The 15,016-nt window shown below is 36.1% G+C and overlaps 1 protein-coding gene across 13 annotated transcripts in view; it reads left to right on the forward strand.

The window, feature by feature from the left end:
• Positions 1–14,980, forward strand: part of CCDC73 (coiled-coil domain containing 73) — a 66,342-nt gene extending 51,362 nt beyond the window's left edge. For 9 of the 13 annotated variants that reach the window (XM_032444717.2, XM_032444718.2, XM_085549912.1 and 6 more), the window contains 7 exons: positions 2,014–2,124; positions 3,790–3,921; positions 5,513–5,545; positions 6,918–7,086; positions 7,473–9,005; positions 11,518–11,651; positions 14,229–14,980. In XM_032444717.2, coding sequence (XP_032300608.2) covers positions 2,014–2,124; positions 3,790–3,921; positions 5,513–5,545; positions 6,918–7,086; positions 7,473–9,005; positions 11,518–11,651; positions 14,229–14,432 — 2,316 coding nt within the window. In that variant the 3' untranslated portion in view covers positions 14,433–14,980. Of the gene's footprint in view, positions 1–2,013; positions 2,125–3,789; positions 3,922–5,512; positions 5,546–6,917; positions 7,087–7,472; positions 9,006–11,517; positions 11,704–14,228 lie in introns of those variants that run through there. The other 4 variants (XR_014946937.1, XR_014946936.1, XM_085549913.1 and 1 more) reach the window with 4 other exon arrangements.
• Positions 14,981–15,016: the final 36 nt, after the last annotated feature.

The following is a 15,016-nucleotide window of genomic DNA, read 5'->3' on the forward strand; positions in this document are numbered from 1 at the left end:
CCATCTGCCAGTCATTCCAAAACCTCTGTCCTTTGGGGATTACTAACTGAATACTTTTGGTCACTATCCCTTGGAATCAGAAACCATTTCTTGATCTCCAAAGAATATTCTTACTGCTAGATTTGTTGATTTGTATATTTATAATGGATGCAGCTTTATTTTGTACTGCACACCTGTCCCTCAAATTTCAAGTTCAAGTGGTGTAACAGTACTTAATATTGAAACAATGGGAGTGCTCTGTTTAAGAAAGAAATGCATCTGTTGATAATTCTATGTAGGATCTTTAGGATTTTAAGTGTTTACAGTTACTTAATATCTTTAGGCTGATGCTATTTTCCTGACATCCATACTGCTTCTCTATTATGTCTCTTTTTGATTATATGGAGGCATTTGAGACAGTTTAACTCTGAATTATTGCTGTTTCAAGTGTTTTGGTAAGCAAAGGCTGTCAAACTGGGAGGGCCCAGTACCCAGTGGGCTCATTACACAGTAGTTTTTTGCACTAAATGGGCAAAGGTAAGGTTTGCTTTTGGAGTGGAGATTTTCAAGGAAAGCCTGGGCGAGACAGCAAACTCCTCTTTCTGCAGTCATGTCTATACTTTAATCTGCTGCTTCTTTTGCCTTAAGAGCTACGCTATAACACATTCCACTTCAGAGGAGACTGAATTTGAGATGTGTTTATCTTCAAGGACCAAAGAATCCTTTAGTTAGAGAGGAAGAGAAAGGATATCATGGCACTCCTGTTTTGTAGAACTGTGTGAAAGATACTGAACAAGTGTACAATTATACAGTCTATACAATCAATGTATTGCTGAATTGTTTCATCTTTTTAATTGCATAATATGTTAGAGAGAATCATTATATACTTATGAACAACTTTTTCCATGTATATAAACATGCCAGGTAATCTGAGTTTTCCTAGTGTCATACCTTTGAAAAAAAAAAATATATATATATATATATATATATACACACACATATATATGTAATATATGTATGTATGTATAATATATATATATTAGTGGTACAGATAAATTAAAATAGGTATTAAAAATTGTTAAGTGAGTCAGGAAGGAGACTCACTTCTAGTTAAAAGATTAAATAGGAAGGAACAGCTTTGGAGTAATGTCTCAACATTTTTCTTGTGGATTTCCAAAGAAACTCAGCAGAGCCATAAATATATAGCTGGTCATATAGCTACATGCATTAAAGGTATGTTTACATTATCAAATATACTTGTGTCATCTATAATAGGTAATGGATGCAGTAAGTCCTTTATCTTCTCTATTGTTTGCTGTAAAAATGTGATACAATAAAAATTCCAACAGTACCTGAGGTGTCCCAGAAGTTACTGTTGATTTATACAAGTGCATTAATTTGGCACAGTAGAGTTCAAACAATTAACTAAAAAAATGTTGCAAGTACAATTAAGGTGGTATAAAGTCTTAGCATTACTTTTATTTTAGTGCATTCCTATTCTGTTTTGGTTGTGTAAAATTAATTAAATGATAATCAGTCACATAGTAAATGCTTCACGTTCCAATAGATGTTTTAGAATTTGAAGTTTATGCAGTTTATAGGATAGGTTACTAAACAATTTAGGATAGAAAACTGGTCAGAATATTAATATTTTCTCTTCTGCTCTAGAGTAGCTTTTTCTTTAAGTACTTTCTTTAAGGTCTAGATTGTGCTACATTTCACATTTCTCATCTCTGGACTTTATATGACTTTTTTTTCAGCACATTAAAACTTATGCAGTGAAACTGAATAATGGCAAGTGTTTTTATACCCTTTTATAGCCATTTCTTTTTTCATAACCTCCCCCTGTTTCCTGTTAGCAAAACTATAAGCACCTTTCTGTTAATTTATGAAAATTATTGTTGAGATAGCACATTATCACTGATCTGTGTGGCACTTTCAGCATGTTAGAAGCAAAGGTCCAAGCAACATAAAACACATCAAAATTCATTAATGTGGTATTGATTATTTTTTGGATAATTAATTTTATTGCAGACACTTGAAAGAGATAATGAGCTGCAAAGGGAGAAGGCAAAGGAAAATGAAGAAAAGTTCCTTAATCTTCAGAATGAGCATGAGAAAGCACTAAGAATTTGGAAGAAAGAGGTAGGTTTATTAAATTAAATGTTCAAGTATTAAAAGGGTTTTGAAATAGTCATCAAGACTTTCAGATAATTCCTAAAAAACAAGAAAATATCGCAGAATTACTACAATAAAAGCAACCAATTTCTTTTCCATTAATGCAGACTCATCTAGAAATGAATATTTTTAAAAGGTAGATTTAGGAGAAATGTTGAATTCTATGCTTTAAAAGGTCAGTGCAGTTCTACAAAGTAAGAGCCCCAGGGTGTTTGGTGTTGTCTTGTCTTTAGTGCTTTAAGATATTCTGGAATTACGCCCAGGCATGGAAATGGATGTAATTTTATGTATTTTTCAGTACAGTTTTTTACAATATTAAGGGAATACCAGCATTTCTAGGCTGCACTCTTTTACCCTTAAGAAACCTTGAAAAATCAGTAGTCAGTTACATACTGTGGGGGTGAAAAAAAAACAAAACAGGACAACACTATCTGGGGTACCTGGAAGGTACCTGTGCAGGGCCATAGTTCCAAAGGTGGTGGTGGGGAAGCAATCTCAACCTGAATCAGGTAGAGCTGCTGAAGGCTTGCATTGAAGCAGAAGTCCACATTTGACTGGAATTATTCAACTCTTACTGTGAAGCAAAAGGTGATTAGATTAGATAAAACCACGTTCATTTCTATATACATCTAAACAATGTTTTATCCGCAGAATTTGCTATCCTTTCTACATTGTAATTTTATTTTTTTAAATACTTCAGTAATTGCTAATTATTTCTTCTACATCTACTATTACAAAGGTTTTGAAGCTGATGGACTGACACAGGGAATCTGTGTGGAAATTGTAATCCTGCTGTCTTAATTCCTTGACTTTATTGCCACTGTGAAGATCACTGCAACCATGAGACTACAAAATAACTGCGTTGTTCTGATGCTCTCTGCTCTGAGATACTTACTATCTCTGATTTCTAGCAGTGTCTTATAACATAGTATCCTGTGTAGACATGGGAATTCCCTACTTATTTAACAGGAGTATTTGCATCTCCTTTTTAGAAGATAATGTCTGTCTTTGCGTCTGACACTCCCCACTCCAACAGCCATTTTTCTGCTGTGGCTAATTTTGGACTTTTAGTTTCTTAACAGCATAATCATGGATAGCATTAATGTTATACAGTGCTTTGGAAATAGTTGTAAATCAGATTAGAGTATTTCTGAAAAATTACTCTGTTTCCTTGCTTGTTTTTGTTTTTACAACTTGTCTTGCAATTAGTTTTTGCTCTGAATAGAAAGATGTAATTATTGCATGCTCACTGAAGAATACTGTTTTCTTGAGGCTGTTACAGAAGTAGTGGGAAGAAAATCCTTTATTGTTATAGTTCATTGAAAATGTGTTAGAGAATGAACATTTACAAACGTGTTTATTTTTAAACAGGAAAAAGGGGAAAAAGCTGCAAATAATGATCCTGAGCCAAATAATAAAAAAGGATAGTCTGTGTGGCATTGGAATGGGATTAAAATCCTGGTGTGAATAAAAATCTTGAGTTGCCTTTTTTTTTTTTGTACACAGATTTCCTTATTGTTTCTTCATTCTTTTAAAGGATTGCTTTAACTTGCTAAGCTGTTGATAAATAGTGGTTTTGTATTTGAACATGTTAAATAAGGGTCTGTGTTTGTGTGCTCTGCTTTATTTTAGGAAGAAACTTTGAGGAGAGAGATGGACACTATTAAAAATGAGCTGAATTCCCTTAAAGAGGCCCAAGGACGTCTTGATGATTGCCATCTTCCTCAGGGAAACCAGCATTCTGAGCAAGTTGAAAATCTTCAGGTGAGTGCCTCTAATGGCTGCAGTATTTTGTGGTTTGGGTTTTTTTGTGTGTTTTTGTTTTTGTTTTTTTGTTTTTGTGAGGGTTTTTTTTTGTGTGTGTTTTTGTTTTGTTTTGTTTTGTTTTCTCATAAATGAGTTTAGAGAATGAAAGTCATGACAGTTTTTCTAGTCTGGCTCTCAGTGATCTTCCTTTGACGTTACTTAAGCCTAAAAGCTTCTCTGATGTAGACAGTGATCCTAGATCCCATTAAAAGAGCTTGCATTGCTGGGTGAGCCAAGTCTGCACTCAGCTTCATATTCAGGATATGTATGAGAAGTCATTAAATGGTTAAGCGTGTGGAGGTTGTCTTTTGAAGCAAGAAGAGGATCACATAGCACTGTAGTTAAGTGTTACCCCTTAAACTGTATTGCAAATATATTTTCTAGTCTTTCATAAGCTGGAAAAAACAAGGTCGCAAGCTGTAAGAGAAAAATTTCTTGTGTATGGAGTGTATTGTGTTATTTGGCAGTGTGTTGTCTACATCGTTGTTCCATTCTTTTTTTCACTCAGATGATTTTTTTTCCTTCTTTGAAGGATGAGCCATTATTTTGCACCTCTACAATTTTTCTCTTTCAGTGTTAGGATGACACTAGGTAACAACACTCCTTTTGAGGATTAGGCTGTGAATTGGAAGTAAAATGACAAACTGAAATGACCTTAGAATTTGGAAGAACTTAAGTGAATTTCTCCACGCATTCATTCAAGCATACATGCATATGACTTCACACATGTCTGGCATGCACTTAATAATTCTGTGGAAATTAAACTTGACATGCATATTCATTGTGCAGTATCTGTAAGAATTCTCCAAGGTATAATGTAAATTTTGTAACTATGGAAAATCATCGTTTCTTTGAATTAAAAACTGAATTATACTTAGGATGCAGAATCAAAGGGTGCTATCAGACTTCTGTGATGAGGTGTACCTGTGCTTACTGAGATCATCCTCTGTGTAGATATGCTTGAAACATACAGTTATGAATAGGAGTAAAAAAAACCTGAGATGTCATCTAAATATGTATCCTTAACTATTTTACATCAAATTGCCATACTACTGTATAAGATTTCAAACCTTAGACAAGTTAGGCTAAAATCTCCAAAGAAAACACTGGCAAGAAATTACAGGCACACATCATGTTGATTATTCTATTTCATGGAATTTCATCTTGTATCAGTAATGAGTCCGGGTCTAAGATAATAAAGAAGGGCAAAGTGTTGGCTGAGATTTGGGTGAAGGAATACCACAAGGAAATGCATGTGTATATATTTTTACACCTAGTGTAATCTGAAGTCCCTATGATTATTTGTGGGGTGTGACATTTAGCATGTATGTAAAAGGTCATCTTATGTACGCTTGCATTGCACAGATGTATTTTCCTAAATTATGGGGGTGGGGGAATGAAATCATATCTATGTTGGAAAGTTTTGATATTTAAGCCTTTCAGTTTTAGGCATCTTAGACCTTATTTTTGAACGACGTATTCAATCCATCTGAAAATCAGAAGAACTGTAACTTTTCTCTCTAAAAATGTTTCATCATGTTTGTTTCAGATCCATTTGACAGTTCATCCTGTAACAAGAAATGTAAGTTGCAGCATAGCAGTTATTCTATACCTGTACAGACAAAGTTATACTGAGTTGCTTTCTGTTTCTGGCTTAAGAAACAGCTCTTAGAAGCAAGAGATTGTGAAAGAATTACAGCTTTTATGAGAGAAACTTTCTAGTCCTTGTAGTTGAAAAGAAAAGCTTGTAAGCCTAGAGTCAAGGCTGCATATAGCCAGAAAACAAAACTAATTAAAAATATAGAAAACAAAAATACTAAATATTTACAGTCTCAAATCAGAATCTCTACAAGTGACAGGACTAAAAAAAAAGTTGAAGATAGACTATTTGGCATTAGGAAAATTAATTTCAGGCCTCTCTTTCATTTGCCATGACTCTTCCCTTCCCCAAATAAATTAAGCTGGGAGCATAAGGATGTTTATGTGACCTGCAAAAAATTGTTTCCTGAAGGTTTCTATTGTATGTCATCTACTATCATACCACTGTGATTATCCAATTTTGACCAGTGTTCTATATGCACCTCCCTCCATTTTACAATATACTCTGTCCTCCCCAAAGATCTTATGCCCAAGTACAGCACTCGTAACTCCCTCCCACATCCCAACCTTCCTTCCTGCTCTAACACCTCCAGCCACCCCAGTATCTTTAGCTTTTCCTTTCTCCTTTTATAGACTAGGCAGTGTCCCTGCTCCCTCCCACATCCACCTACTTTTATTTGAGCCAGCACATGCTCCTGCCTTCTGCTGCAGATAATGGATGGATGCTTCTTCTTTTCCTTTTTTTTTATGTGGAAAAGGGTGGGTGATTTTTCATTCAGGTAGCTTCTTCACTATTTAGCTGACAGTTTTAACAGAATATAATGGAATTAATCACCTTTCAGGGTTCTACATCTGTTGATTTTGATTGTTCAGATTCAAAATCCACCTGAGAAGGAATGAGGAATTGGCAAAGAGCGAATTCATAAGCCTTATTTGTGTATGAAACTGAGTAAAAAATCCCAGCTGGTTTGTTAGGGGGGAACAAATAAAAAGTGTTAATAGGTACATGTGAGTTAGAGCATAATTAGTGATCTACATATAATTACTGAGCAGGTCACTGATTTAACCTGCAGACAGAGGGCGTTATCCAGTCAGTGCACATGGAAAACATCCTTCCTCTGAAAAACTGACAATTTGTGTAATTTGTTTTTATGGACTGTGATTAGAAATCATAAGGGCTTAATGTCTTCCCTGTTCTTCTTGAGTCCTAGCCTGCTTATTTTTCCTCTATTTACATTAACTTCATATACTTTGGGAGAATGGTCTTCTGTTTCCATCTGAATTGTAAAATGAATTCAGAATCAGAGGCTGTAGTAGATTATTAAAATGTGTGATCTTTTTCTTTCTTATACTAGAGTGGTCAAGAACAATCAAAAGACAGTGAAATACAGACTATTCAGAAAGAAAACCATTGTATGCCATCTATACTAGGAAAAGACAATAACTTTGGACATGAAGATGAAATTGAAGTAAAAAACATAGTGAACTTCTCCTTAGGCACCGAGGAGTTACAGATAGAACCAAGTAATAAGATTACATGGATAGAAGAGATAAGTAGTATTGTTGATAAAGGTATAAATAATTACAGTATAATGTATGGTAAGAAAATGTTTGAATCCCAAATTAAATGTTAGTCTAATAGCAGTAAATTCTTGATGTCAGCAATGCTAGTTTGTGATAAATTCCCAAGGCTCTGCACAAAAGCACAGTGCTCCTAGTGGTTGCCCTGGGACAGTGAAGTAAGTTCTGTATTGTTGCTCCTCAAGCTATTAAAATATCTTCTTCCATGTTCCAGGCAAGTGGGTATGGGTTAGGAAGAAGTATTTTTTAAATCTTAAACTGTAAAAACAATCTTTTATTTAATGTGTGGGTGATCCATCACTAACTAGAAAATGCACTTATTCTAACAGAGTTACAAGTTCTCGAGAACAGTTTAAAGGGTGAGATTAACACAACTAGCCCTTTGGAAGGAAAGGAAAAGGAGGCTTCTCCCAGGAATACTCTCTGCGCTGATACTGATTTAATTACCCAAGGACAGAAGTTGGAAGTGCCTGTCACTGAATGTAAAGAAGCAGAAAATCTAGAAACAACATGTAAAGTGTTACTGGAGGGAAACAGTGCAAACGTACAACAAAAGCAACAGGACAGCAGTGGTCCAGCAGCAGCACATCACACAGAAACAAGTAAGGCACTTCTAGATGCTGCTGACAGAGTAATTGTCTGTGAGAAAAATGCAATTCAAGAGATGAACTCTAGTAACCAAGAACAGTGCAATGCTACACACGAATCAATTTGTACGAAAGCAGACAAAAACTCAAGTATCACAGAACTTGACAAAAGTGTTCTTACAACCGAAGCATCCAAAAAAGAATCTGAAGCAGCTGTTGGCACTGAGAAGAGTGCTGTGTGCGAAAGAAATACAGGTAATCATCAGGTGAATGAGTTCCATTTTGGCATCCTATCTTATGCTAAAGAAAATTGTCAGACAGAACACCAGAAATGTAGCTTGCTAAACAGTGGCAAGGATGTGGATAACAGATCACACAGAATAGAGAAAAGCTTGTTAAATCTGTGTGGTTTACCTAGAGATAAATTCCCTTTTAAACAGACGCGTGTAGATGCTGAAGACAAAAATTACAATGATAATGCCTCAAACAGCAACAGAAGTGGTACGCTAAGGCATACTGGTTTTCCAGCAATGGATGCTCAAAATTTACTAGCTGTTTATTGCAATGATGCAAGTACTGATAAAGCTGCAAAAGAACATAGTAGTAACATGCCTCTTACAAGTACTTATAATTTATGCCCTGGAAAAATAAATAAGGGCATAAATGTGGGTGATGTGCACAGCAAACAACCTGAACATGACAGTACTGAGCAATTAGGAGGTGACAGAAGTACATGTACCTTGAATGCTGAAGCCATGCCTCCAGTAAAGGATGATGGTCTTGACACAACTGGTCAAAAGGTCCCAGCAGATGGAAGTGCTGCAGATAAACTTAATGAAGAACTTCAGATACAGCCCATCAAAAATGGACATTCCCTGTACGTTACTGATAAATCAGTAAATAACACTGTGTTAAAACAGACCAAAGATTCAGTGCACAGTACAGTTCCAGGAAAGAAGTTTGCTGAGGTTCACCTGAAGGAATCATGCTCTTTACCCATGAGAACATCTGAAAATGTAAGTGGAAGGTCATTCTTTGATCTCTCAAGTTCAGATAAAAAAGCTGAGAAAACTTCAGTATGCTTCAAATTTTTCGACCTCAGTTCTTGTTCAAGTGTAAATCAAATGAGAAGTCAGGCTGCATGGACTTCATCATGCCAAGAACCTTCTGTTTTGAAAGAGAAACTACCGTGTCTAGTGGAAAACAAAAAGGTGATTTCAAGAGCGCTGTTTCAAAACAACAGTGAAAATGTTGGCAGGAAAGAGGTGGGACCAGGTAAGAAAGATACGTATGTACATTGTTAAGTCTGCCCTGAATATGTTGTTTTAGAAATTACCAAAATATTACACTGCACTGCTTAAATGCAGAAACTTCGTATTAGGAGGCTTATGCTAAAAAGAGTGAAAAATACCATGATATTCCTCAATTTATAGTATAAATGTAGCTAAGCAGTTTTTGTTTGATTCATTATTTGATTAAATAAATTTTTGTCCATATTTTCCTTGTGATAGAAGAGCAGGGCAATTTCAAATGGAATTTTTATAGGCATTTGCAACTGTAATGCAAGGTGTATTTTATCAGAGCTTTGCATATGATCTGAAAAGCACTGTGAAGGTTCTCGAAATCATTCAATGCTCTCATTTCACATTAAAAAAAAAAAATAGGGTAATTTATGAACCAATAGCTATTCTTTTGAATCACAGTTAGAGAAAACTTACCCATTTTTATTGTACATCTTCGGTTCAGATGGACAGTTTGAACCATCTGAATGAGCTGAGCATGTGAAAGGAGTTGAAAGGACAGAATAAAAGATGGTATTAGTGTTGTCTTCCTCTCAAAATAAAGCTTGCATATGGGTTGTTTATAATCCCCGTATGCTGTAAGTTTGGAGAAACTTTTTTAGTCTGAAGAGCTGAAAGGCCCTAGCTTTGTTAAAAATGGAACTTTGGGTGCTGAGATGTTTCTTAGGAGAGCCAGCCGCTATGTAATAGGGGGTGTGTGTCTGTTTTATCTTTGCCACCTGAGTGCATTCAGAGCAGAATGGACACCCCATCCCACCCCTGACCTATCCACAGTTTGGCAGCCAGTGGCAATGGCACAGAAAACTAGCAGTCTGATTTCCTAATCATGTTCTGGTAATATGGATTTAGGTCTATTGGTTATTTGTTCCCATAGCTGGTCCCTCACATGCCTCTGTATACTGACACCATTTTTTCAGTTTAGTTTTCTTTGGTTTCAGATGAGCCTTTGTCACTAAAACAGTAGTAGTGGTAGCAGAATCCTGATCTCACGACAGTGTGTTATTTATCTTAGTGATGTGAATTTCAGAAGCAGTTTCAATGAAATCCTTACACAGTTATGTGATGTTCCACATGTTGGTTTTTTTCTGCATGAACCGATCATGCAATCTGAAGTTAATCCATGTGCTGTTCCTTCTTTTCTTGTATGCAAAGTAGGGTAATTCCAAGAAGTGAGTCTAACAAGTTCATCCAAAGGAGCCAGTGGGGATTTGATTATGACTGTGCTTCCACAAACGAGTTACCTAGTGACCGGTACAGTCACCAGACCTCTTTAATTCTGGCAGAACTTCATAGCTGAAGATCTTGGGTTGGGTCCCAGATCTGCCTCTCCCTCTCATCTGCCTAATTTATATAAGCCCCTATTTCTGCTTGCCTGCCTCTTGGAGAGTAGAAAATCTTACTGACAGGGCACCTAAGAATTAGTCATTGCTGTACACTCAGCACTGCAACTTCCAAGATTTATTGTGTTGGTTTTTTTTTTCCCAAATATTTTCCCAAATGGCAACTGAGGGGTGGAATCAGTGTGGATGTGTTCCTTTCTTTGCTTATGTTTTTCCTCATCAAGGCACAGCTAACCACATGAAACACTGAGCACTGAAGTTCAGTAATCCTGTTTGAGGGAACTCCTTTTACTGCTTAAGGACAATGCAATCTGCTATTGATACAACATTTCTGGTTCCAGCAGCCACATCTCACTGAGTACAGGAATTAACTGAGAGTGGGCAGAATCTTCCTGGAGAACTCTCTGCTTATTTGATTCTGCAAAGTAATGATTTTACTATTATATCTGTAACAGACAGGCATCTGTGTTGTGAAAGAGACTGTTTTGCATTATTAGTAATTTTTAAAGTATGCTTGTTTTGATTCTGCAAGTAGTTTGGTGTTGGCTTCAGTGGAGTCTGGCAGAGGTGCATAAAGCCACCGCAGGAGTGGAGCCTTATGCTGCTACAGTTGATCTACCCACTTGTCCTTTTTACCTTTAGTTGACAGCTATAGCCTGATCTTATGAAATATTAGGTTTATGTACAAAAAAAGATTGCTTACTTTAAAGATGTTGTCATCTAAACAACTTTGTATTTAGAATGTCCTTGTTACAAGTCATCTTGCAATCTTAGGTCAGGATGCCAGTACTTATATACTTTATAATCATTTTCAGAAGGTGAGTCTCAGAGGTGTACTGGTTAATAAAAGGGATATTCAGTTGGTATACTGAAAATGCTTATGTTCTGTATAAATCCCCATTTTCATTAACTTAATGCATGAAAATGACACAAAACATCTTTAACTGGAATAGGAGCGTTCCTCATCTTTGCAGAAGAATATGAAAGAAAAATGGATGAAAAGCCTGCAACAGAGATTTGGTGATTAGAACCAAAAGTATATTATTATTTTTTTTAAGATCAGAGGTAAACCAGAAATGTAGTTACTTTACAATTAGTGCCTAGAGAATAAATCGCAGTTGTTACCATTTCCTTTTCGTCAATCAGGTTCTACCAGTTCTAACGGAGCCGCCGACACTTTGAATACCTCTAGTATCCACCGAGACCCCCAGGGAGACTCTACTGAAGAATGGAATGCTATAGCAAAGACTTTTTATGATTCTTCTTTTCCCACAGAACATGTAAGTCAATTAAAAATATTGCGAACCAGACCTCAGTGAGCTAATTCCACAGATATTTGTACAACTGTACGCATCTGGATACTTTAAGACTGAGTCAATCTCCAAAATAATATCAAAAGGGCAACTAGGCACCATTTTTCACAATTAAGGTTGATAGAAAGCAGCAGGAAAAAGTCACAGCGTATGAATCAAACAGATGCTAACCAGTCTGTTTGGGAGGGGAAGAAGAGGGTAGTTCATCGTGTACCTTAATAAAACTCATCACCTAGAGATTTTTCTTTGTTTAAAAAAAAAAAAAAGTAGCACAGAAAAGTATAAAACCCACTGTTTCCTTTATTTGATAGGAGCATCTTATTTATTAAAGAGTCTGTGAATGGCTTAGAAAATCAGCTGATCTATGAATGACAGCCTATCAGTTTATACCATGCAGCAATTACGTAATATTGTTTTTAAGTTTACTGTTTTAGTGTTAACATACTATATGTGTGTGTGAAAGCAGATAATGGAAAAGCAAGCTGTTGTTTTCCAGTAAGACAAGTTTGTTCAGAGTGATACTAGCAATGCCTCATACTGCATTCTTAGATCCACGTTAGATCCTAAACATTATATTCAAGAGCAGTAGAATAATTTACAACTGCAATGGGCCTCCTTCTCTGGAAGAGGCTCTAGAGGAGAGTCTCGGTTTGGGCTGCCTCTTCTGGATGAGGTTTGAGATCAGGATGTAGATGTAGTATTTTCAGGTGACAAAACTGGCTGTTTTTACTAAGTATAATCAATTCTCAGTGCTACTAGCATTCATGTTCTCTGAAATGAAGACGACTGCTGTTATATTAAATTACTCAACCCTTCTAATGTAACAATACTTGAGCATGAGAATGAGGTGGTGATACTGTGCCTCCTGCTTTTTTTTTTTTTTCTCATTGAGGTGGAGCCAAGAATTGATGACAATATTCTTTTTCTTCCTTGCTTATTCTTCCATACTTTCAGCTGAGAACTTCTGGAAAGGGGTGGACTAAAGTGCCTAATTTACAGCAAGTAAAAAGCTGTATTTCATTATCTGATGGTGGTTATACTACTTCATCACCTCCAAATTAAAGCTCCTTATGTGCAGGCTAAGTAAAAGCTGAGACAGACATGAACAGCGTGCCTTGCTGATTTGACCTTAGATTATTTTCCAAGCAATTGCTCTATGAAGTCTCAGCCTGGGACATCGCAGACCACTCCTTCCCTTTTGTACTGGTGCTGTTCTAATACCTTCTTTCTTTAAATTTGTCATTTTTATGACTGACATGTAAAAGCTGTTGAGATTAAGAAGAGGCTCAGCAGTAATTTTTGCTGCTCAGTTTAGTTGTTTTGACTAACTCGTACATTTATAACAGGAGCGGATTTATGCCTTCTTCCACTTGGATAATTTCATTTAACCAAAATGCAGCACTTGAAAACTTGAAAAAAAAAAAAAAAAGTTATGTTTTTATATACGTTCCCCCCCATGGTATAAAAGAGAACTTACCATATCTTACAGTGTGGGCAGAAAGATGCATTGCTTTACTTTCATTTCTTTATGAAAATGCTGAGGGTTTTCAGCTTGACAGATAGGATTATTATTTCCAATAGGTGAATTGAACAATGTGCTTTATGTTTGTATCCTAAACTTCAAGAAATGCTTGTACATTGCAGAAGGAAAGTCTTTTAATTATTAGTGTATGTAGCAGCATATAGTGATACACTGCAAATTATCCCTCTTCAAATTTCAGTTTGTTTTATGAAAATCCATGCCAAACTGAAAGCAGGCCTGCAGACTGTGACTTACAAGTAGTTGGGCCAGTTATCCTGTGTTCAGAAATGGCTCAACAGAGTCTCACCTCACAATCCATATAAGACAGAACTGCCCTTAGCGTGCAACTTACTGAACAACACATTTGAGATCCCCAAGAAGCACTGCAGTGCTGGCTCCATGTGACCCATATGCTCAGGCAGGTGGCTGCTGTTGCACATTGTCCTTCCCAGGTGGCACAGTGTAAGGCTATGAGGAGAAAGCTCATTGTTCCAGCAGAAAAAATGCTTCACTGATTTGTTGCTTGTTTTGGATATATATGAAACAGTAATTAAAACTATTCAGAGAAAAAAAAGGTCTTTAACGTGCAAAGCCAAATGCTTACCGACCTTGCTTCAGTTAATGATGTTTGTTTTCTCATCTATAAAGCTAAGCAGGGACGGAGTTAACACTATAAACCTCATGATTTTGGGTTTTGTTAATCAAATTATTGCGTAGCACTAGAAGTGTCAATTGCAACATTAAACTGTTTAATTGAACTATTTATTTTGCTAATCTGCATTCTCATGCAAGTTTGTCTTTTTTATTCATACTATTCTGTATCAAGTCTCATGTTAAGGTTAGGTTTATAAATTTATAGAGTCTTTTATTTTCAAGCTGAAGTGAGCATCTCAAATAAAACGTATTTTCCAATTGACTTATTTTTCTGTTCATGTTTCCCTGTTTAATGTCAAATTATTGCTAACAATCTGAACATGATTTTTTTTTTATTATTAACTGCCACTGTTTTTCCCCCCTGACAGATGAAAGAAGGATTTACTGCTCTGAATGAGCAGAAGTCATCTCCCATGACTGTAACTCCAGCACAAAGTGAAACACTCAGAGATGAGGACAGATGCCCTACTCACAATTCCACTGTACAAAACCAAATAGAAGAAATTGAGAAATTCCTCAATTTGGAAAGACTTTGTTCATCAAGAAAAAGGAGACATGAAGACCAGCAGTAAGAAGCAGCAGTAGGAGGTGATAGTTAAACATGGTGGATAAACCACTTCTGTAAGACAAGCTGGTAGAGGTATTCCTATATAGTGTATATTCATGTACTTTCACGTTTTAACTTGTTATGAATTTGGCCTAAAGTTAAAAGTTCACAAGTGAAATGTTTTAATAAACCTGTAAGTAATATTAAATCACTCCCCAGAACTTCTAACTGAAATAGTTCAGTTTGGGTTGACAGACTGCTCTGTTTTTGAACACTGCTGTAACTGTTTCAAAGTATAATTGTTCTTTAGACTCACGCCACTTAGGGTTGCTATAGTAGATTATGTCTAAATACTGCCTCTTTCCCCACTAAAACAAGGGGTATGACTTACTTACTTACTTACCAAGTTTCATTCCTGGTTCACGTTTCTCCTCCTTCAGGATAATAGTAACCTCTCACTTCAGTTACTTACACTGTTACTTTCCTCATCTACCTCCCTTCCACCCCACACCTCTTGTCAAAGAGCAATCCTCATATGAGAAAACTTAATAAACAACAACAAAAGAAACAAGGTATTGCTACTGTTAGTTATTTCTAATTATATAAGAA

The sequence above is a fragment of the Coturnix japonica genome, chromosome 5, assembly GCF_054131305.1.
Source record: "Coturnix japonica strain WE chromosome 5, WE-NBRP24, whole genome shotgun sequence".
Taxonomy (NCBI): domain Eukaryota; kingdom Metazoa; phylum Chordata; class Aves; order Galliformes; family Phasianidae; genus Coturnix; species Coturnix japonica.